We start from the raw sequence: 25,268 nt of genomic DNA on the forward strand, positions 1-25,268 counted from the left end.
CTGTGCTTTGTTTCTTGTAATTATTTTGAGCGGTAGTAAAGCCAGGAGCTTGATATTGATATTTGGTGTATGTGTATTTCATTTTCAGTACTATTGTCCTGACAGTGAAAGAACCCCCTGTCCAGTGTGAGTTCTGTGAGTGACCCTCTCAATAGCAATAAGCAGGCCTTACACTGTGACAAGGTATATAGGTATAAATTTGTATTAAATAGGTGATTTTCCGTACAATTGCGAGATCTCGCGAGATGCATGAAAGACGCGCGTCGAACGTCTGCCGCAAAAATCGAACGATTTGATTTTGAACTAGAATTTCTTTATTTCGCAGCTTACATTGACCGGCTGATCTTCGACAGAGGAATATTGCTTTCGAATACCCTTACTTAATCGAAATTGCCTATCATCAAATGTGGACAGCACATTATATTAAGCATGGGAATGTCCCCGAAATACTTTCGCGTTTGTCGAATCCCACGCGATGTTTGACGCGACTACGACGCTATGACCTTTGTTTGTCCTGTTTTTACGTTCGATTTCAGGCATAACGCGTGATTCTCGCTGTGAACGGAAAATGGTCTATTGCAATTGCCGTAAACAAGTTACTGCTGGGAATGTTGGAATTATATACTGTTAACAGGTTAGAACTTTTTGCAAATAAAATTGTCACAATAGATGATGTACATGTATGGGTGACTTAAGAACTTGTTCAGGCTGCAGAAAGTAATGAAAACACTCCTGATCACTTTTTAGTTTGGTTATGAAAAAATATAGGGTTGGCATGTAAAATCTAAGCAAAGTTTGGTTACTGGAACATATTAAACCCTAGTTTTATTGTATAGCCTCAGCCACATTCAACTTACCTTGTTTCACTGCATTCTTTTCTTCTACAAGATTATTTAACAAAGATGTAAGTCCATCTACTTGTCTTTCTAGTACTTGTTGATGTGCTTTGGCATTCTGTAAATTACATATGTTTATAGATTATTCTACACTCTGGAGAAATACCAGAACATTATTAGCACTATAAATGATTGTAAATCCATCTGTTATTGATGGTATTAATGACAAATAGATTACAAGCAAATCAGAATTCTAATCCATTCTACCCCAAACTATTCTATAGCACTAAACCACTGCATTTCTAAATCATTCTGTATCTAAACCATTGTATTTCTAAATCATTCTGTATCTAAACCATTGTATTTCTAAACCATTCTGTATCTAAACCATTGTATTCTTAAATCATTCTGTATCTAAACCATTGTATTCCTAAACCATTCTGTATCTAAACCATTGTATTCTTAAACCATTCTGTATCTGTACCATTGTATTCCTAAATCATTCTGTATCTAAACCATTGTATTCTTAAACCATTCTGTATCTGTACCATTGTATTCCTAAATCATTCTGTATCTAAACCATTGTATTTTTGAATCATTCTGTATCTAAACCATTGTATTCCTAAACCATTGTATTCCTAAACCATTCTGTATCTATACCATTGTATTTTTGAATCATTCTGTATCTAAATCGTTGTATTCCTAAACCATTCTGTATCTAAACCATTGTATTCCTAAACCATTCTGTATCTAAACCATTGTATTCCTAAACCATTCTGTATCTATACCATTGTATTTTTGATTCTGTATCTAAATCATTGTATTCCTAAACCATTCTGTATTTAAACCATTGTATTCCTAAACCATTCTGTATCTATACCATTGTATTCCTAAACCATTCTGTATCTATACCATTGTATTCCTAAACCATTCTGTATCTATACCATTGTATTCCTAAATCATTCTGTATCTAAACCATTGTATTCCTAAACCATTCTGTATCTATACCATTGTATTCCTAAACTATTCTGTATCTATACCATTGTATTCCTAAACCATTCTGTATCTATACCATTGTATTCCTAAACCATTCTGTATCTATACCATTGTATTCCTAAACTATTCTGTATCTATACCATTGTATTCCTAAACCATTCTGTATCTATACCATTGTATTCCTAAACCATTCTGTATCTATACCATTGTATTTTTGAATCATTCTGTATCTAAATCGTTGTATTCCTAAACCATTCTGTATCTAAATCGTTGTATTCCTAAACCATTCTGTATCTAAACCATTGTATTTTTGAATCATTCTGTATCTAAACCATTGTATTCCTAAACCATTCTGTTTCTAAATCATTGTATTCCTAAACCATTCTGTATCTATACCATTGTATTTTTGAATCATTCTGTATCGAAATCATTGTATTCCTAAACCATTCTGTATCTAAACCATTGTATTCCTAAAACATTCTGTATCTATACCATTATATTTTTTAATCATTCTGTATCTAAACCATTGTATTCCTAAATCATTCTGTATCTAAACCATTGTATTCCTAAACCATTCTGTATCTAAACCACTGTATTCCTAAATCATTCTGTATCTAAACCATTGTATTCCTAAACCATTGTATTCCTAAAACATTCTGTATCTAAACCATTGTATTCCTAAACCATTCTGTATCTATACCATTGTATTTTTGAATCATTCTGTATCTAAATCGTTGTATTTCTAAAGCATTAACTATTTCTATAGTTAAATCCATTCTTATTTTGAAAATCTATTTTGTATCCATTCTATTTCAAATATTTTTCATGTATAAGGTAAGTACCTGCAAAGCATCTTGCATTGATCCTAAAGGCACTAAATCATCTTCAATGTCTTCCTCATCCTCCATATAGGACTGTGTTGTATAGTGATTACTGTACTCAATATGGCTTTCAATTGCATTAATCCATTTCTGAAAGGAATCAATATATCGTCATTGTTATTTCTGAATCTTTGAGAAAGAGTTTCTTTGTTTTTTCTTCTTCAATTAATCAGATTCTCACAATATCAAACCTTCTGTCATGGTGTTTTAGCAGGGATGCAGATACTGTAAACTATGTAATTTTTGCTGCAAGGAATTTTCACATTTTGAGGATTTGATGGCACTTGGTGAAGACAAAATCTTGAGAAAATTACTGACACTCAGGTTTTTATTTAGACAAAATGGATGCAATTTCCCATTGATTACATACAACATTTTTTTTTTTTTTTAAATATGTAGGTTTATTGTGTGATAGGTGATTTGACTTTGAATTTAACTTCGGTATGCTTCTAATCCTAATCCTACAAGTCTAAATACGAAAACAAATACTTGGAGAGTGCAAACTGTCACCACAGCAGCAAATTTAAAGTATTCTTTACTGGTACATCTCAGCATTTGTAAGTATGTGCTCTTATAGTAACCAGATCAAAATCCATTCCAAAATCTAAATGATCCTTTTATCAAGGGTACCCCTCATTCCAACAATTCCATGCAAATTTGTCAATGACATTATGACTTATCAATGTAGATATCATTCCCAAATTTGCTGTTACCATGGTAACTGGTATCCAAATCAATTTATCCTTGTATTAACACATCGCCTAGTGATGCTATTACCGGTATATATCATTCATATTGGCTGTTCATGGAGGAAGCTCACAGCATATGATGTGTTAAGAACAACCCCTTTTTATAAATATGTGCCAATAACATTATGACTTATCCTGATGACAGACAAATAAAAACATATTAACCTTTTGGAAGAAGTAATAACCTTTAGGATTTAAATTTCAATAGCGAACAAAAAAAGAAATGCAAATTGCACATAACATAGACATTATAGATTATTTAATTATTGCTCATGACACCTTCCAGAGGAATTTAACACACTCCATGTAATCAAATGGTTGCTGATATTTTGGGGTGAAAATAAAATTGAAAAAAAACAAAACAATGATGTAATTTTTATTATCACTTCATATATATTACTAACCTGTCTACTTATTTGTGAAGAATCAGCATGACCAACCATCCAGTTATGTAAAGTGTGATCAGAATATCTTATACTGAATATGTACTCATTATCTGGTTTGGGCTGCAAAGACAAATAAATACGCACTTAAACCGAGCAGTGTAGTGTACTGGATTTGGCAACACTTACATTTGACAACACAAAAGAGGTAAAGATACCATGGGATATCATGGCATCCGCACCAACAAAATTGGTATTGCAATGAAACCCGTTACGACAATCCTTTTTGGTCAAGTGAACAATTAAAAAATAAAACAAAATGGCCGACAGTTAGTTAATATCATCAAAACCTAAAATAATCGGAGAGATTAAGAAACCATTATATGTCTTAGGTTTGTACCAGATTTAAACAAAATTTCCATTCAACCATGTTAAATCAAATCATAAAACAAACTGATGTACATCAATCAATCATTCAGGAAGTCAATGCCAAGTTTAAATAAGTGACCCGATGGTCAAAAGGGATCCAGTGTCTTTGTAGAGTTTCTCCTTCAAAACAAAGTTGATAGTATTCTGTACGATGAGATATATGCCATGGTGAGTAGTGTTTTCACAATTTTCACAAAGAAGTCAAAAAAAGCATTTTTTACCCAAAATGAAAAAAAAATATTTTATAAAAACAAGTAATTAAAGATATCAACAAATCTGACAAAGAACTACTTAAAGCAGTAGTTTTCAAGTTGAAAATGCAATTGTTGATGAATGACTGATGTCAGACAATGACAGACAGTTACCTATATAAATACCTCCTTTTGATGACAGTGGAGCTCATATATAATATTGGCCAAGGTATGCCTCTGAAACATGTTCAAATGTTGCTTTTGGTAATAAATCATGAATAACCATGGGTAGGAAATCAACAAAAACAAAAGGGAAATCAATGTGCTCAATGTTATCATTATGTCTTGACTTCAGATCAACTTTGCATAAAATCAGTCTAGGCATGTCCAAGTAATGATGTCAGATAGACAAATTAAGCCCAAAACATAAGTGTTGAGAGGGGTTTACAAATATGGAAATTATTAGGGTTATATTTATTGAAAGGTAACAAAAGTTGACATTGATGTCCAACGGGTCAGCTGGGATGAATTTTAACTGAATCTTATTGACATGTGTCATGTAAAAAATGTGATGACTTTAAACCACTAGTTTTGTTAAGGTTAAGGTTTTGTTAAGTTTTGTTTCAAAAAAAAATATGAAGTAAAAAAATTAAAGGTTCGATTATTCCCATTAATTCAAAAAAAATTCAATTCACATACTCGCACCAAATTATTTCATCAGTCTTACGCCTTTTATTGTTGCTAACACCAGCACTGGAGACAATAACTACCCAACACTCAAACACTTAAATACTTACAATGACAGTTCCTAAGGCTAAATATTGAAATCCTTGTCGTTTAACTCCTGAGGTAGAATCAGCTCTGTGAAAGACAAATTAAATATGTATTGACACCAGAGATAGATTTAATTTACCTGTTTGCTGCTGTATTTTACAGATTAATATTGTCCCACTGTGCAACAGGTTGTGAAAGACAATTAAAAGCATGGACTCTTAATGCCCGTTTCTATGGAAACATGATTGAATTGATCTGTGTGTCATGTAAAATGTTCAATGGCTAATTTGAAGAAGAATTTATTGCCACATGAAAAATAACATACTATAATATAATATATAATAAGCACATAAAAACAAAAATTGCGTTTAATGCATATCATTTAAATATGACTTATTGTTACCACAGACATTTACGCAAGCACATGTGCTACTAAATACAGTAAATACTGTAATGCATCATCAAAATATGACTTAATTTGACCATTAACACACCTCTGTCATTTACGTATAAAGTGAGTGAGCTACTAATACAGAAAATATGGTAATGCATCATTAAAAAATAACTTATGGTAATTTGACCATAGACACATCTCTGTCACTTATGTCAGTACATTATGAAGGGATTGTTTTAAACAAGGGAACAGGGGCACAGCGCCCTCGTGATATGGTCATGCGCCCCCACCCTAGGGAGCAGATCCTCTGGCAACCATAAAATTCTGATTACCAGGTATCACATGTGGCAACAGTCTTCAACTGTGATCTGTCTGATAGTAATTTTGGCCCCAAGGAAGCCATAGAATGCTCCAGGGAGTGAGAACCGTATCTCCCCCACTTGGTGGCGTCGCTAAATTGCAGTGCTCCTTCTTGGATTTTTTTCCTAGAAAAACCCCTGTTATGGTTGATCAATACAATGGTTTACAGTATCCTGAATGGTGGTGGGATCAAATTGGAGTTTTCACATGAGAATAGGTTCTATCACCTATGTATTAGCATGGAGTGAACTACTGAAACTGTCGTATCTTTACAAATAGGTCTGCACTGCAATTATTTGTTTTTAAATGTAACTCCAGGCACAATGTTTCATTATCTTGAGTTTCAAAAATCACAATCGGTAATTAAAATGGGCCATGTTTTATTTTTTCTACATAAGTTCCATGTATTAACTCTGCAGAGGGTAATAACACATTTACTGGTATCTCAACAAATTGTTTGATGATCCAAATTTTTTCACATATGACCTTGTATCGCAATAACCGATCTATTACACAATAATAAAAAAATGTCATGAAACTGTATTGCATGACTGTATTATCAGCTGTGTGTAAACTACAAACAGATATCTTATCAGTTGTTTGTAAATAGCTTAGCCCCAGTTCAGTTATGTTTGTTAGGCATGAATATTAATGAGAAGCACTCATGGGGTGCACAATGGATAAACAAAAAACTTGGGTATTTGTTTGCACACAAGAAAAAAACCAGTTTACTTGTACAAGATATTATTTTTTCAATAAAATAAATACACTAATGTATGTGGCATGCCTTATGGAGCTATGCTTGTGATTTTCAAAATAAAATGTGAAAAGTGCCCAAAAAACTATTCCGCTACCTTAAGGATACAAAAAAATAAGATTTTGGATACTATACCTCTTGTAAAAGAAAGACAATACACCTTTGTCCAATACCACCCAGTACTGTCTCCATCCAAATAGCCGTGATCTCTTTAGTAAGTCGCCTTCAAAGCGCACAACATCTTTCTGTATTGCCTTAATAGGTTTCACATCCAACAACTGTCTCATGCTCTGAGATCTTGCAAGGTCCAGTGCAGTCTGTCCATTGTTATTTTGCAGCATTGGATCAATGCCATTCTGCAATAGCACCACGGCTACCTCGTTGTGTCCTCTGTAAGCAGCACAATGCAAGGGTCCATTTCCCATTACATCAGTACACTGTATGTTAGGAGGGCAGCTACTTTTTAACTGAAAACGAGAGCATTATATCGGTGGTTCAGAACCAAACTAAAAATTAAAGTGCCACATGGTCCCATGCGACATATACAACACATGTTACAATGGGAACAAAATAAACCGCTATCTCCATATCAATATCTTTGCAACAATACAATATTCCTAGGAACATTGCCAGTGGTGTTTGTTTTGATTTCAGCACCTATAATCTCAACAAGCTGATGCGTCAGGACAAATGAAATTTATGGATTTGAATTCAAAATGCTTTTTAATGAAAGAAGTAAAAATATAAAAATCTGCAACAGATGATTTACCGTTCACATTGATCAAAAGTCTGCCACAAAAATTAAATGATTTGATTTTGAACTTCAATTTCTTCTATTTATAGTTCAATATCAAAACAGCAAGCTTCCAGAAATAATTATGGCAGAATTACTCCAGCAAAAGTGTAAAGCACATTATTAATTGTGGAAATACCCAAAAAACATATCGCTGGCTTACTCTGACATGTTTTAGGGTTTGTGTTAGTTTGTAGCATTTAAATGTCTAGAAATGATACTTATTCTTGCTTGATTTTATTCATTCTTGTTTTATATGTATTGTCGAATTACTGTCTTTCTTAATGAATTTACTTGATTAAGCATTGTAATGTTAGTTAGAAGTTATGTGCATTTCAACATGTAAATGTATGCCATTTTTAATTGATGATTACATTATTGGTCAGTTAAGGGGATTATCTTTCAGCCAATCATTGTCCTAGTACAGGATTAGGAAAGTTTATCTTTTGGATTACTGACCATGCCTTAAATAAGCCCCTTTTAGCACCTTGTGTTAGACTGGACCCAAGCAAGTGTCAGTATACTATGCTTATTGCTGTTCCTGTAACTTTGTTCTTAGCTAGTTGTAAACTCTATGTAGTACTGTTCCAGTAATAAAGATATCCTGCTGCGAGTATCTCAAATGGTTAATTTGTATCCAGTTCCTTATGACTTCATGGTTGTGATATATGATCTCACAAATCAGTGTTGACTGACTACAACGATCCCCCCACAAAACACTTTCACACCAACACAATGACCTTTGTTTGTTCTGTTTGATTTCACAGACAATGTGGGATCTGGCAGTGAACTAAAAATAGTCTATTAATCATAGCGATTTTTTATTTGATCACAGGCATATGATTTCATTTCATATTTGTACTTCAACTTTTTGGTGTGCTACATATTGTACAGATGTTCTATATGGCAGTGTATGTTACAGTAAAAAATATTTTTGACAAGTGCTCAAACAAAAAATCTTTTTGGCATGAATAAATGCCTAATCAAATGAATAACTTTTGTGGGAAGTTATTTTAAAAGCCAGCATTTATTTATTTTAAGAATGACACAAATGTAAACATCTTATTATTTTAAATGGAACAGTAAAACATTTTATGAGCTAAAAGTATTTTTTCTTTGTACTCCGAATAATACAAATCCATGTAATTAGGATATAGAAATTGTAGGAAAGTTTACAAGACCATTGGACTAAAAACAAAAGATAATCACCGAGTTAACATTGAGGGCGCCATTAATCAGCTTAGACACAAGTGTTCTTACACTCTGTTGTATTATGAAACCACTTGTTACACAAGATGCATCTTGGTTGGTAACTTACCAATCCCAATAATTAGCATAAATCCATCATGGCTGATGACTTACCAATACTGTCAAAGTATTAATGTCACCATCTCTTGCAGCATCGAGTAATTCCTCTTCTGTCTTTCTTTGTTGAGATTTTTCAGCAGCTAAATAACAAATTAATTTACTAATTTTTTAATAAAGTTAAAATTCATGTTATTGTTATAAGGTAGTTTGTTAAACAAATTGAATGTTGAAATCTGCTGCTATTATAAGTTATAACACTGACAACAATTTAAGAGTAATTTTTAAAGATCACAAATGTCTATGACTTTTAATTTCACCTCCATTTCAAGCAGTGCATCATGGAAAAAGTTGATACAAAAGACACAGAATTAAAATTCTAGGGCTTGAACTTCATGGAGACATTGATGGCAATATTATTGATGCCCAATAGGTCTGCATTGGTGTTATTCCAATATTACATTTATTATTTTATATGTTAAGACCATTTTATGAATTTTGGCCTTCAAGAAAAGTTGACGCAGAAGACACAGGATTCAAAATCCTGGATTGAACTTCATGGAGACATTGAAGGCAATATTCTTGATGCCCAATAGATTTGTCTTAGTATCCTTTCAATATTGCATTTATTATTTTTATATGCTAAGACCATTTTATGAATTTTGTGCTTCAAGCATTGCATCATAGGAAAAGTTGACGCAGAAGACATAAGAATCTACTCTTCAATGTTGTCTTTATTATTCTTATATGCTAATCTGAGAAAGTAATCAGCCTGATTTGAACTGCATATTCTTGATGACTGGGTGTACACAAATTCCTCTTAAAATGAAACTGATACTAAATTGCATATATGGTAGTCAGGCAACTCAAAATTCTGCCACATTACATAACAATCCCTGTGATATGTACTTTGAGTCAAAATACAAAGATAATGAGTAAAACAGATGATATCATAGGGTTGTCATGTACATGTGTAATTACCTCTTTATCATACATGTTTTTATGGTATGCGAGACGATTTAATGAATACAGATGATTTCCCTGCAGAATTCTTTTGGAACTAGATACCCCACTAGATGAGTATACTGAAAGCATACTGCGAACAAAACACAGACACGCACAAACAATTATGGTCAACTTCACAGTTGATGGGATAATCATGATATATAATTAATTTAAAACTAGCCATGCAATTTTGTTGGTCATGACTGCCTATGATATTCAGTAACTTATTTTTGTAACAATTTTCATCAAAGAAAGCTTAGAAAGAACTCTCGTGTGCTGAGAGTATTGAAGACGCATTAAAAATTAATTAAAAATTACTTGTACTTGAGATATTGATGGAATAGCTGAAAACCAATTAATAAATAAATATGTAAATCACGTAACTGATATAAACAGATTTGAGTGTAAAACTAATAAGGCCTGCATAATGTAATATCTATGTACCAAGTTTCATTGAAATGTACGTGATTAGAACAAAAAGACTATGAATTATTATTAGAGAATTAATATGAACAAATTTCAACCCAAAATTAATAGGGCCTGTCTATTTTATTCAAATGTGATGATCAGTAATTGAGATATCAGTGTTAATTATTTTTATTAGGTGATTAATAAGCATAAATATTTACCAAAAACTACTTGGGTCTCTGCTTAGTCCTAGGTTCATTGAAATGTGATGATGAATAATTAAAATCCAATTAGTGGTTCTTTATATATCAGTGGAACATACATGGGAAAAAATAACTAATTATGCAAATTAGGTAATATGCACAAATATTTACCCCAAAATTAATCAGATCTCTGCACAGTCCTTAAGTAACTACATGTATGTACCAAGTTTCATTGAAATGTGACGATTAATTCTTGAAATATCAAAAGCTGAAAATTAATTATGCAAATTAGGTAATTAATATGTACTGATATTACCCTAAAAACTATCAGGTCTGTGCAGTGTCCTATGACATCTATGTACCAAGTTTCATTGATATGTGATGAATACTACTTGAAATATCAAAAGCTGAAAATTAATTATACAAATTAGGTAATTAATATGTATTGATATTACACTAAAAACTATCAGGTCTGTGCAGTGTCCTATGACATCTATGTATCAAGTTTTATTGAAATGTGATGATTACTACTTGAAATATCAAAAGCTGAAAATTAATTAATTATGCAAATTAGGTAATTAAATATTACCCTAACAGCTATCAGGTCTGCGCAGTGTCCTATGATATCTATGTACCAAGTTTTATTGAAATGTGATGATTAGTACTTGAGATATCAGTGGAAAAGCCAAAAATTGATTAATCATTATGCAAATTAGGTAATTAATATTGCACAGATTTTTACCCAAAACTAATCAAATCTGCACATTAGTTTGGAGCATCTATGTGCTAAGTTTCATCAAAATCCAATGAGTAGCTCTTTAGATATCAGTGGAACAGTCATGGAACAGCTAAAAAGTCAGTTAATTATCATGCAAATTAGGTAATTAATATGCATGGATTTTTACCAAAACCAAATCAAATCTACGCATTGGCCCAGAGCATCTATGCACCAAGTTTCATCAAAAACCAATGTATGGTTCTTGAGATAGCAGTGGAACAGACACACACACACAGACACACAGACAGACACACTATTAACTGCAAAAACTCCCTTTTTGTGCTTCGCACACAGGAGTCAAAAACTGTTAAATCACAATATGCCGTTTGGGTATACTTGTGTGATTTTTCAACTTCTGCAAACTGTCGTTTCTGTTTGATTACTTGCTCTCACTTGAATGTGGAATGGCACCTAGAACATGCCAACTACACAAAATACAGTTGTCCACCAGTGGATAGTATCACGCTTTGGTCAAGTTGTTAACATGCGTTGTGATTACAAACAAATAGTTCAGACTGCACAGTAGAAATATTTTGCATATGTGACGAGACTTAGAATATAAAATCAAATTTTACTGTAGGATCAACAGGAACCACATGTTCCATGTATGACAATCATTACAATAACTATATGACCATTCTATGAACTTTATACCTATTACATACCTTCCAATAATCTTTTGACTTCAGCAACATGTGTAACATTTTTCGGCGTGTGTCCTTCGCCATTAATTACAGCCACGTCTGCATTATACTGGATTAACAACAGAACCAATTCCTGTTCGAATATTAAATTTTTTTTTATTTAGTATTCTTTATATTTGGAGCTTCTGAAATTTGGTACAATCATCAAGGCTTTGCACATTTTGTAAGTTTGTGCCACTTGAAATTTACAGGATTGAGTCTAACATAATACGACATTCTAAAACCACACAATACAAGCTTAGAGATTTTTTACACAAGTGTGAAGAAATCATAATCAACTTAAATAAGTTTTATAAATTATATCATTCATGTTCAATGTCACCATAACCTAACTTAGGAACCCTTTTTTTTATCAACCCTTAATTTTGAACTCACCGTTCTACCTGTATACGCTGCTCGGTGTAATGGTGTGTCGCCGACCTGATTGACGATATTAACATCAACACCATACTTCAACAGTAAATGTACAACTTCTTTATGTCCGAAGTAACACGAAAGATGCAATGCACTCCAGCCATTGTTAGCTTTAGACCGACCTAATAAAGTTAAGAAGAGTATGAATTTAATTACAAAGATGGGTATTTAATTACTGTAAATCATACATATATTGAGGTTATCTCAAATGAACATTTGCAGATCAGCTGTGAGGACACACATGGACATGTCTGTGTGAAGTTGCAATTTCTTTGTTTTATATGTAACGCATGACATCGGTTTCTGTGTTCCTGTGCGCAAACACTACATCGAAAACAGGCTTTATATTACATTTTTGTACACATTCATACATTGTAAAAATTGTATTGTATTCTGTATTCTATACTAACGAACATGAGCTATTAATAAAGCAAATATATTGATCTTATTTATTTTAGCATAAAATGACATTTCCAAAAAGTTATTGACATGACAAAACCTATGTCATACAATATTAATAACTACTCATTGTTATGGGCACAGTCCCCAATGCAATTAGAGAAGATATTATTCATGCCTGAAGTTAAAGTACCGGTAATATGGCCAAAAGCAAGATGGCTACGAATCTGTCTGTATGAAACATGTATTGCTAAATGAATAATTTATGTAACAAATCTCAATGAAATCCCCTGTATCAATTGGATATGCAAATTACTGGTCTTGTGACCATGTTTATTGATTGCTGACTATACCCATTAATGTACAAAACGCCTGGCCAAAATATTTACCCCTAGAAACATATTTATTTTTTTAAAGGTTCAAACCTAATTGTTTGTCGGATGAGGATTATTTATCATTTGCTGTCACAATGTGGTACAGGTACATCAAAAAGGATCATTCTGTACTTTTTGAAGACGCTACTCTATACGCCAAATTTGGGAAAGAAAACCACTTAAACAGACAAGATGGAAGTCAGAAACCAATATTACCTTTACAATTGATATTCAGGTCTATGGAGCCATCTTTCTGCAGATCTAATAATTCTTTGACAACCTCGTGTTCACCATGACGTGCGCTATATAGTAGTCGTTCTTCCAATTCATTCATTCTAAATTTACAACATTTTTCATTTATTGAACATCTGGTAATTAAAGGACAATCAATTGTTAGTGGTGTGATCTGTGAACAAAGTTATCATGTTAATTGAACAAGCAGCTGAGATAGCTCTGCTGTGAACATTCCAAATTAAGAACAGAAGATATCAATACAACATGAACAATATGTATAGTATCAAAGCAATCAGACTTGCTGTTTTCAACAATAAGTGGAAAATATCACTTTTTACCAAAAATGACAAAAATATTCAGCAAAATTAGAGAATTAAAGCTATCATCACAAAATGAACAAATCTGAGAGAGGTCCACATGTTGTACCTATATATGTAATATCAAAGCTATCGGACATGCGGTTTTTAACAAGAAGTCAAAAATATCACTTTTTTAAGTTTTTAACAAAAATATTCACCAAAATTAGAGAATTAATTCTACCCAAGGCATTCTGGCTTGTAGTTTTCAAAAAGAAGTCAAAAAAGTAAAAAGTTGACATGGACGCTGATGGACAATCACTCATATGATAAGCTTCGCTCAACAAAGTCGACAGCGGAGCTAAAAAGTCACACCAATTACCAGATGATCACGAAATTGTAAGACAAATTGACTTTTTTAGAAAATACTAATGAGTCTGTGAAATAACTGATTAGTTTTATCTGAGATTATTTTTGGTATTGTCCTTGTTTATTAACAAAGCAGGTACTGTAAACTCTTTACTAGTATTTGAAACTGCAGGATCGCTTTCAAATGCTCATGAAATGAAAAAGATCACTTCTTAGGAGATCTTCTTGCTTATCACAAAACTTACAAACCAAAAACTGATAAATCCTTGGCAAGATTCACATGTGATATTCTTTAGTCTAAGCAAGTCCATTTTTATTCATCTAAATTCATAGCCAGGTTTGTTATAACACTATAATATTATGAGGTGCACAAGAATCCCTTACTGCCTGAGAGCAAACTTTCTGGTATTCTTATTCTAGTAATTATAGTACAAAGTATGCACAAAGTCAGTATGGCAATCATATAATCCAATGCATACAGTAGCAGAAGTCAATGTGATCCCTTACTGCCTGAGAGCAAACTTTCTGGTATTCTTATTCTAGTAATTATACTACAAAGTATGCACAAAGTCAGTATGGCAATTATATAATCCAATGCATACAGTAGCAGAAGTCAATGTGATCCCTTACTGCCTGAGAGCAAACTTTCTGGTATTCTTATTCTAGTAATTATACTACAAAGTATATAAAAAGTCAGTATGGCATTCATATAATCCAATGCATACAGTAGCAGAAGTCAATGTGATCCCTTACTGCCTGAGAGCAAACTTTCTGGTATTCTTATTCTAGTAATTATACTACAAAGTATATAAAAAGTCAGTATGGCATTCATATAATCCAATGCATACAGTAGCAGAAGTCAATGTGATCCCTTACTGCCTGAGAGCAAACTTTCTGGTATTCTTATTCTAGTAATTATACTACAAAGTATATAAAAAGTCAGTATGGCATTCATATCAGCCAATGCTTACAGTAGCAGAAGTCAATGTGATCCCTTACTGCCTGAGAGCAAACTTTCTGGTATTCTTATTCTTATTCTAGTAATTATACTACAAAGTATATAAAAAGTCAGTATGGCATTCATATCAGCCAATGCTTACAGTAGCAGAAGTCAATGTGATCCCATACTGCCTGAGAGCAAACTTTCTGGTATTCTTATTCTAGTAATTATACTACAAAGTATGCACACAGTCAGTATGGCAATCGTATCAGCCAATGCATACACAGTAGCAGAAGTCAATGTGATCCCTTACTGCCTGGGAGCAAACTTTTTGGTATTCTTTTTTTAGTAATTTATTAACATATATCATAAGTGTCTTATGAAATTTGAGCATGCATTGTATTTAGTAACATTCTTCTATGTGCTTCATTAGTGACAAATTTGGCATAAACAAATGTGAGGAAAATTTGACACGTTTAGCAAATAAGAAACATTCATGTTTCATATGGCTGAATTCTATTGTTTTCTACTGCTAGGTGTGTAATGAGGTGGGTAAATTACTGCAGTCAATTTATAACATGCATAGTGATTATAAAAAACATAATAGTTTCGGCCACACCATAAAAATAGTTTTCATGAAATAAGAAATCATTTCATTTATGATATCAAAGGCTACTTTAGAATACAAATATTACAATGAACACATAATTATGTACATTAAAATAAAGGCTAGTGATTATTGAACAGCACATGATCCACAGGGTTTTTTCTATAAAAATGAACAGGTGAGAGAGCGAAGCGACGCCATTTTGGTGCATTTATCTCAATTTTAGTGTATTTGGTGTCCAGACACATTGTCAGCTGGTGTTGCTGGGAAGTTTCCATGAAGAAAAATATATTTGTGAAAGATTTCATGTTGTACAGCAGCACGGACTTGCACAGCTCAAGAAATATATTTATGACTAGAAAGTTCAATTGGCAATTTGGTAAGAGGGCGCCAGCCGAGATTATCAGGGCGCTGCACCCCTGTTCCCCGGTTTAGAAAATTGTATGCTTTCCTAGGCCTCCGGCCCATATACAAACACTTCAAAACAATAAGTAAAATGTAACAGATACATGTATATTATGATTCTATACCACTATTATAAATCACAATTGCAAACGTACAAATATTTTGAAGAATATCAAAATAATTTTTAAATTTATTAACAGTAGGTTGGAATCAAACATGTTGGGGGATTAGTCTGTCTGTAGTCTGTCTGTAGTCTTGTCTGTAGGATAGACAAATCAACAAAAAATTATATTCATCCTTGACAAAATTGTGTGTGAACAAACAATCATATATTAATATCATACATTGTACACTTGTATAAATTACAGGTGTGTCAATGGTCAAAATGATTTAGTATACAACAAAATTAATGTGATTTTTGGTTTATACATGTTCATAATGCAGATGTGCATCTAACAGAGCAGATATGGTATGTATTTTACATAAATAGTATATGTCACATGGGCCCACATAGAACATGACATGTCTTAACTACAGTTGCTTATTTATTAACCCTTTGCAAAATTGAACTTTTGGAAAAATAAATATGTGCAGCTAAGAAACCCAGCCAGCTATGGTTACCATAGAAATAATAAGTAGTGATAGTTTATTTTCACAACATACATGATTCTATTAAGTTGTTTTATTGGAAAAACTGATTGCACTCAACAGTGTCTTTATCTTATATCCCACACCACTTGTATTTCCTATAGTTCTATAAATAATAATTATAAGCCTCTCCTTAGCAAAAGAAATAGTATGTTCATGGTAACCCAACCTTTTTATATTCCTTTATCTTTTTATGGCTCACCTCCTGTTTCAAGCTGCACACTGAACAAATGTTCACACAAAAGTGTTGGCTGTATAATATGTATATTGTTCATTGTCACAATGCTGCGCCATTCAACAATCTTGAATCTGATCATCAAACAAATGTACATACATGTGTCTGACATAATGTATGGTGTATCTGTAATGTTTGAAAAAGATTTGTGAAGACATGTCAGAGATATGGCTCTGGAACAGCATTTGTTAAATAAAATGGCCACGAGTTGGTCATTTTAAATCCGATCCGTCAATCAGCCATCTTAAATCAGATCATGAAATGAATGGATGAGCATATGTATCGCTATATGATTATTGTGTGAAGTTGAATTTGGGCAAGCAAGAACAGACAGACACGTAGAGGTCTATCCACAAATCCTCATTTTCAGACTGTGTTCAAACAGACTAATAATAATAATAATAATGTTATTAACGCTTACACATCCCCCGGAGGGATCGGCAATGGTTACAAAAGTTTAAGAAGGAATAAAATGTTCCAAAAAAGTAAATAGATAAAATAAAACAAACTAAGCTAATACATTACAGAGAATAGCAAGCATAAAATTATGATACTACGATAGATAGAAAACAAAATGCAAAACTTAAATAGTGAAAGAAGGTTGTCACTGGGGTTGCTGTCTTATTTCAAAACACTTCTTTAGGTACCCTGCTACGGGGAGTGTTAGGCCACTGTTGTTTAGCAAGGCTATGAATTGTGTCTTTGGTGGCAAATTTTTAAAGTTTTGGATTTTGGTTTTTGCCATTTTGAATAGGACATTTCTTTCGGGGGTATATCTTTTACATGACATCATGAGGTGATACTCATCTTCTACTTCATTTTGATCACAAAGGTTGCATAATCTATTAGCAAGGGGTATTCCTTTGTGTCTGCCAGTCTCAATTTTCAAGTTATGGTCACTGAGGCGGAATTTAGTTAAATTTTCGCGCATCTCAATGTTTTTCAGGATAACAAGGTACTAAGGTGATAATGTGATAAAATACTATGTTATACTTGCCTATCTACTCAATTTTTAGTTTCCAAAAAACACACTATTTTATTTAGCCAATTAAATCTCAGAGGTGTCTAAATGAACCAGTTTATAATAAATAAAATTTTTGGTTTATGTTCAATACTGTAAGAGATGTGCTTTTAATATAACGGTCGTTACCAATATTTGTATATTTACGTGATTGAGTTCAATGATAAGCACGGCAATACTTGATCAATAGAGGAGACAATCTTTTAGTCTGCCATAATACTAGAGGGTAAGAGTAACCATCAAGGATGTGAATAAGTCAGACTATGATTTCTGACTGATATTTCACACTAGCAAGTAATCACAAAATTATTGTCTCCCTGGAAACTTGGTATGCCCAATTTTTATTTGCGTTTTTTGTTTATTTGATATAACATTTCGCTAAGCAAAAAATCCAGAATTTGTAGTGCTTTCAAATTTCCCCATTTTGCAGTATCCATATTAAACTGCTTAATTAAATAATTAAACAGAAGTTGTAGGTGTGGGTACAATAAATTACTAATTAGTATGAACTTATAATTATAGTAGCATGAGAATCATGAATTTGTACAGTGTTTTGAGCACCATAATCTCTTCTGCCAAAACATTTGGCGAATTATTGTGTTTCTTTTTTCTATAGGCAAAATTTCTAATTGTTTATTTTGAAAAAAAATATGAAAACAAAATTATGGAGGGTAATTATGTGATAATAATAATAATAACTTTATTACACTACTAAAAAAACCTTCAGAGGGTTTTTGTATGGTAAGGAACATAAATACATACAATACATACAATACATAAGAGATAAAAATAAAATGTTAGTAAAATAAAATAAAAAAATAAATTAATTACTTTCTGTGGTTTTAAAAATTGTGCTCTTTAAGTATTTTGCTAAAGCTATATTATTCTCCATAATCTTTTTAAATATGGAATTCACATCCATTGTGTAAATATTTATTGAACACTCATCAAACAGTTTTTTTCTTTGTTCTATATAGCCAGTACAAAATAGCAGGAAATGTTTTTCATCTCCTAATGCTTTAGTGTTACATTTATTACAGTGTCTATTTTCTAATTCTATTTTGGGCTTTGTTCTTCTACCTAATTCTATTTCTAAGTTGTGGTCACTCAGACGGAATTTTGAAAGCATTTTCCTGAGGCTGAAATTTGAAATGTTTTGCAAATAATTTTCCATATTATAGCTTACTTGATAGGTGATCAGGTCAAATTTGGTGGTTAAAGGTTAATTTATATAACTAAGGCCAGGAAAAAAAAAATCTCTGTTTCTTGCTTCATGGAAAGTTTTTTTTTTGAATACTGAGCTAAAATGGGGGAAATTTGAGACAAGTGAGAGTACAAGCGCAATTTGGAATGTTTTACTTTTAGAATGGAAAAAATATCCGAGGCGCATAGTTCAAAATGATGCGCGCGGAAACGACAAACAGATATTTTTCTTAGTTGGACTCTTTTTAGTGAATCGTATTTACTCCATTAGGATTGCATCTCCAATAGAAGCACATATACATGTAAACCAAAAATTACATTTTTTGTATCTTGAATCTACTTATTTTAACCATAAAGTACCCACACAATAGGTGATTTTCCGAACAATTGCGAGATCTCGCGAGATGCATGAAAGACGCGCGTCGAACGTCTGCCACAAAAATCGAAGGATTTGATTTTGAAATAGAATTTCTTTATTTTGCAGCTTACATTGACCGGCCGATCTTCGACAGAGGAATATTGCTTCCGAATACCCTTACTTAATCAAAATTGCCTATCATCAAATGTGGACAGCACATTATTAAGCATGGAAATGTCCCCGAAATACTTTCGCGTTTGTCGAATCCCACGCGATGTTTGACGCGACTACGACGCTATGACCTTTGTTTGTCCTGTTTTTACGTTCGATTTCACGCATAACGCGTGATTCTCGCAGTGAACGGAAAATGGTCTATTTAATAAGCATACATATTACTAAGAGAGCCAATACAGTAAGACATCCCTAGGTCAGCCCCTCTCATAATTCTAATCCCAGTCTGATTCACCAAATGGGCTAATGACTGATTTAACTGAGTATCCATTGTTGGAAAAAGAACCAATTCCATGTTTATGTTGTACATGTATGTACAAATACTGTACTCTTATTGAAAACTAAATCAGGATTACAAAGTTCTCTTTTGAATTTCAAAGAACTATTGTGAAAATTGGAAGTTAACTGTAAGTATTAAAAAAACTAAAACTATGATTTTGAATAAAAACGTAGAAATACAGATAAGTTTTACATTGGCAGTTCAAAACTAACCATATTCAGGAGCAAGACACATTCTAATTATGTATTAAATTATTACTTTTAAAGCCCCAAAAATCTATTATTTAATAACAAGTCATTGTCAATGACACGTCCCCGTCCCGTTCATATTTGAGTGACATATACATTCAAAGCAGATCATGACCGAAATGCACCTGCATATGTACAACACATTGTGCTAAATCTGAACAAAATCCATCCATGCATGACTGAGATCCGGTTCTGGAATTGTGAAAATATGTGATTTTGATGCATTTTCGGCCTTAAAATGGCCATCATTCCGCTATTGTTAAGCAGATCATGAAACAAATGCACATATCTATTTGTGACATGATGTACCATGTGTGTGTGAAGTTTGAACTTGATCAATCCAGACATGTCTTGGATACGGATCCAGAACTGAATTCTTTAACAAAATGGCCGCCAGTCGGCCATTTCGAACTTGATCCGAAAAAAAAAGACGTGCATCAAGGTCCTATTATGTTTAATGTATGTACCAAATTTGAACAAAATCCATCCATGCATAACTGAGATACGGGTCCGGAATGGTGAAAATGTGCGATTTCAATGCATTTTCAACCTTAAAGCGGCCCCCATTTGGCTATCGTTAATGAGATCATGAAACAAATGCACATACATATTTGTGACATGATGTACCTTGTGTGTGAAGTTTGAACTTGATCAATCCAGACATGTCTCGGATACGGATCCAGAACTGAATTTTTTAAAACAAAATGGCCGCCAGTCGGCTATTTCGAACTTGATCCGAAAAAAAAAATGACGTGCATCAAGGTCCTATTATGTTTAATGTATGTACCAAATTTGAATGAAATCCGTCCATGCATAACTGAGATCTGGGTCCGGAATGGTGAAAATGTGCGATTTCAATGCATTTTCGGCCTTAAAGCGACCCCCATTTGGCTATCGTTAATGAGATCATGAAACAAATGCACATACATATTTGTGACATGATGTACCTTGTGTGTGTGAAGTTTGAACTTGATCAATCCAGACATGTCTCAGATACGGATCCAGAACTGAATTCTTTAAAACAAAATGGCCGCCAGTCGGCTATTTCGAACTTGATCCGAAAAAAAAAATGACGTGCATCAAGGTCCTATTATGTTTAATGTATGTACCAAATTTGAATGAAATCCGTCCATGCATAACTGAGATCCGGGTCCGAAATGGTGAAAATGTGCGATTTCAATGCATTTTCGGCCTTAAAGTGGCCGCCATTTGGCTATCGTTAATGAGATCATGAAACAAATGCACATACATATTTGTGACATGATGTACCTTGTGTGTGTGAAGTTGGAACTCGATCAATCCAAGCATGTCTCAGATACGGATCCAGAACTGAATTATTAAAAACAAAATGGCCGCCAGTTGGCCATTTCGAACCCGATCCAAAAAAAAAAATGACGTGCATCAAGGTCCTATTATGTTTAATGTATGTACCAAATTTGAACAAAATCCGTCCATGCATAACTGAGATCCGGGTCCGGAATGGTGAAAATGTGCGATTTTGATGCATTTTCGGCCTTAAAATGGCCGCTATTCGGCTATCGTTAATCGGATCATGAAAAAAATGCATGTGCATATGTCCCATATAATGTGTGATGTATGAGTGAAGTTTGAACTTAATCGGTCCATGCATGTTCGAGATACAGGTGATCACGGACGCACGGACGGACGCACGCACACAGGGCAAAACATAAGTCCCCGTTTTCGGACTGCGTCCGAACGGGGACTAAAAAAAGCAGTTAAATATTTATACTAATATCCAAATTAAAACACTTATTTATTTGACACAATGGTTAAGTCAATTTTTTTGACACAGCAGAAAAGTGTGGAAATTATATGAAAAATAAATCAATTTTTAATTACAACCTAGAAAAAAAAAAACTCCATCTGAAATTCTGTAAAAACCTTTTAGGGGTTCATAAAAAAAGCCCAAACATCACATCGTGAGGTGAATTAAGTCGTTATCCAATACAACTAGAAATAATCAGTAACATAATCTCATACTGAACAAGAACACAACATGGCAAAGTTTCAACACTAACCAGGACATGCTTAAAAATTAAACTGAACTAGATGAACAAGGGACAAATCACATTTTTACAATTTATTAAATAGTGGTCAGAAACATTTCAATGTAGCATGCTCTGAAAGAGTAATGATATGACACCAAAAATAGTTAAAAATTTGATCAGATCTACATAGCCTGTAGTTTATTTTAATGAATGCAAAAAAAAAACTTGAAAAAAGACAATGACCAGAATGTAAGCAATAAACTCAAAACTTACAAACAAGTAAAAAAGATTTACAAATTTGAACATTATCTAAAATTAATCACAAACTATAAAATTCAGAGAGCAATTACTAAACATGGACGTTACAAACCATTACATAATGAATTGCTTTAACGCAAACATTTTACCATAATGAATGAATGAACTTTATCGTTCCTGTGTAAAAAAAAGTGTAGGTTACATAGGGTGTTTGCAACAATAAAGAATTGTTGTTAACAAGACAATATTTTGAAAATAACTTGAATGAATGTTCTTAAAATTCACAAATAAATAAATATGTATATGTATGTATAAAAAAAAAAAAAAAAAAAAAATACTTTTGGGATAGAATGTCTGCCTTTTTCAATAGCTAAACTATGATCGCTAACCCTGAATTTAGTGAACATTTTTTTATTTTCACCGTTCAAATTATGTAAATAAGGCTCCAAATTATACTTTGTTTTAAATTTTGAATATGTTCTGAGTTTAGAATTTTCATTTGATATAGCAGTTCTCCACTTGTTCACATACCTGCTTTGTAAATTTGATTGTAAAATTTTACAAATTGTTGCTGTTTGTGTTTTGAGGATTTTTCTTTTAAGAAGAAAATCTAATGATGCTTCCTGTAATATGGTTTTAAGATTAATGAACCAACTATTTGATATAGATGACTTTTTCTGTTCATAGAATGCTTGTTTATTTAGATTATTATTTGGTAATTCTACGATATGCAGCCAATATTTTATTATTTGTTTTTTGATGTCAATTAAAAGAGGATATTGCCCCAATTCTGCTCTTGCTGCTAGATTACATGAGGTCCTGTTAATCTGCAAGATTTGCTTACAAAACTTCAAATGAATTTTTTCTATCGTGTTTTTTTCCCATTTGTTGTTGTTGATGAAACTTTGTCCCCATACCTCTGATCCATATAGAAGGGTGGGTTTTATAAAAACGTTAAATAAATGTAAAGAAAGTTTAATATTTTTATTATCCCATAGTATTTTGTTCATAGCAAAAAGTGCTTTTCCAGCTTTCTCTGCTATATTGGCTGTTGCCTCATTGAAATTACCATTTGAACTGAAAATAATCCCTAAATAAATATACTGTTTATTACATTTAATGCAATGGTTGCCAATAGTAAAAAAGTATCTTTTTTGCAGTGGTGATTTATTGAAAATAACAATTTCAGTTTTAGATACGTTTATTTTAAGTTGCCAATTTGAGCAATATTGTTCAAGTTCATTCAAAGCTTGTTGAAATCCATCTGATGTAATGGAAATGAGAGCCATGTCATCTGCATATATCATATACAGCATAAAACCTTAAATTGTATAATATATTTTGCAAATTATTTTATTATGTATATTTGTTGATAGATATAGTTATTTGGGGGGCATATACAATTATATTAGGGGCCGGAGGGTTGGGGTTAGGGCTTAAGTAACTTTTTCCGCATTATTGACGAACGACCCGGAAGTACGAGAGCTCATTCTGTATCTGCTGTTGTTTCCAATTCTCTAACTCGAAAACACAGATTTCAATAATTCCTTATTATTCAAGTTCATACAAGCTACAACTCAATATTTTGAATATATATCGGGTATTCTCGACCATAATTACGACAGTGAGTGTTAAGTACCCTGTTGAGTAAACTCGAATCAGCTGAGTGTGAAGTAGCAAAAGGCAGCACCGGTTTTACCGCCGCCGGCTCCGAGTCACTCGCCCGAGTCACGGGTTGACCTGGCGTGCGTATTACTGCTCCGCCTACGACATGCGTTGTATATGGTCGAGCATACCAGGCCACATTTACGGTTCAAACTTACCTCTACGAACAGTTAACGACTATACTGTAAAAAGGAAACAAGAAGTCACTGAGCGGCAGCCGACAGGACATCAGCCCATATGTGTACACTTAAAGTAGTGATGTCATGCAACCTTTGTAATGACGTACTGCACAGTGCGTCTGCAATTTTCAGCTCAAAAAGTTTCACCTATGGTGGCGCTCTACAGGATGGGAGTTTCGCACAGCGCCAACGCACGGTATAATTTTTACGATTTACAGTGACCCATATTCATAGAATACACTTGGATGTTTGGTTTTAAAAACATGTAATTATTGGAATTATTTTTGATTTATTAAGTTGGCTTATTTTGAGAAGAATTTGGTTTTTTAGTAATAACGCGTTACTGACTCAGTATAACGACATTACAACCCGTAATAACGAGATATTATTGTTATTTATACGAGATGTCAGGAATCCAAAGTTTAATTTATTTCCAAGTATTACGTCCTCCCTGTTAGGCTTATAAGCTTTTAAATGCATACATGATTTACATAGAAAGGGGAATACTTTGTGACTTGTTATAGGTGGAGAAATAAAGAAATACTTAATACATATATTGCATGCACGAATTGTTACATTCTTCGCAAGGGGAGCAGCCTGATTGGACGACAAAGAATTTACCTGGGGTGAGATTTGTCTCCAAATACTATGGTACCGAAGACTTGATTCCCGAGAATCGGAATGAATTTGAGGTCAATAAACTTTGGTGAACTTGGTTAGCCGGGTCAACAAACTCGGTTTTGCATTTCTGTCAGTTTGCATAACATTCCTGTCGCACCTGATGTGGTAGTTTCTTGCAATTCTTCTGGTTTCGACCAATTAGAAATGAGCAGTGTAAACAAAGGGGTGTCATCTTGATTTACATATGGGGCACAATAAATTGAACAAGAAAGCGTGCCTTGGTTGGCGTGTTGGACGATCCACCAGAAGTACGGTATAACACAGATAA

At 33.1% G+C, this 25,268-nt stretch overlaps 1 protein-coding gene across 1 annotated transcript in view; it reads right to left on the reverse strand.

Annotated features, from left to right (window-relative positions):
- LOC100374835 (oxysterol-binding protein-related protein 2-like) overlaps window positions 1-24,474 on the reverse strand; it is a 92,608-nt gene extending 68,134 nt beyond the window's left edge. Inside the window, exons 1-10 of the mRNA XM_006818924.3 lie at window positions 24,299-24,474; window positions 13,350-13,501; window positions 12,322-12,482; window positions 11,908-12,019; window positions 8,906-8,991; window positions 6,886-7,217; window positions 5,263-5,326; window positions 3,867-3,968; window positions 2,675-2,803; window positions 858-954 (exon numbers count right to left, since the gene is read on the reverse strand). Of these exons, the coding sequence (XP_006818987.1) occupies window positions 858-954; window positions 2,675-2,803; window positions 3,867-3,968; window positions 5,263-5,326; window positions 6,886-7,217; window positions 8,906-8,991; window positions 11,908-12,019; window positions 12,322-12,482; window positions 13,350-13,467 (1,201 nt within the window). The 5' untranslated portion in view covers window positions 13,468-13,501; window positions 24,299-24,474. The remainder of the gene's footprint in view (window positions 1-857; window positions 955-2,674; window positions 2,804-3,866; window positions 3,969-5,262; window positions 5,327-6,885; window positions 7,218-8,905; window positions 8,992-11,907; window positions 12,020-12,321; window positions 12,483-13,349; window positions 13,502-24,298) is intronic.
- Between the last annotated feature and the right edge of the window lie 794 nt (window positions 24,475-25,268).

The sequence above is a fragment of the Saccoglossus kowalevskii genome, chromosome 14 (genome assembly GCF_978046115.1).
Source record: "Saccoglossus kowalevskii chromosome 14, keSacKowa6.1, whole genome shotgun sequence".
In the NCBI taxonomy this organism is placed as follows: domain Eukaryota; kingdom Metazoa; phylum Hemichordata; class Enteropneusta; family Harrimaniidae; genus Saccoglossus; species Saccoglossus kowalevskii.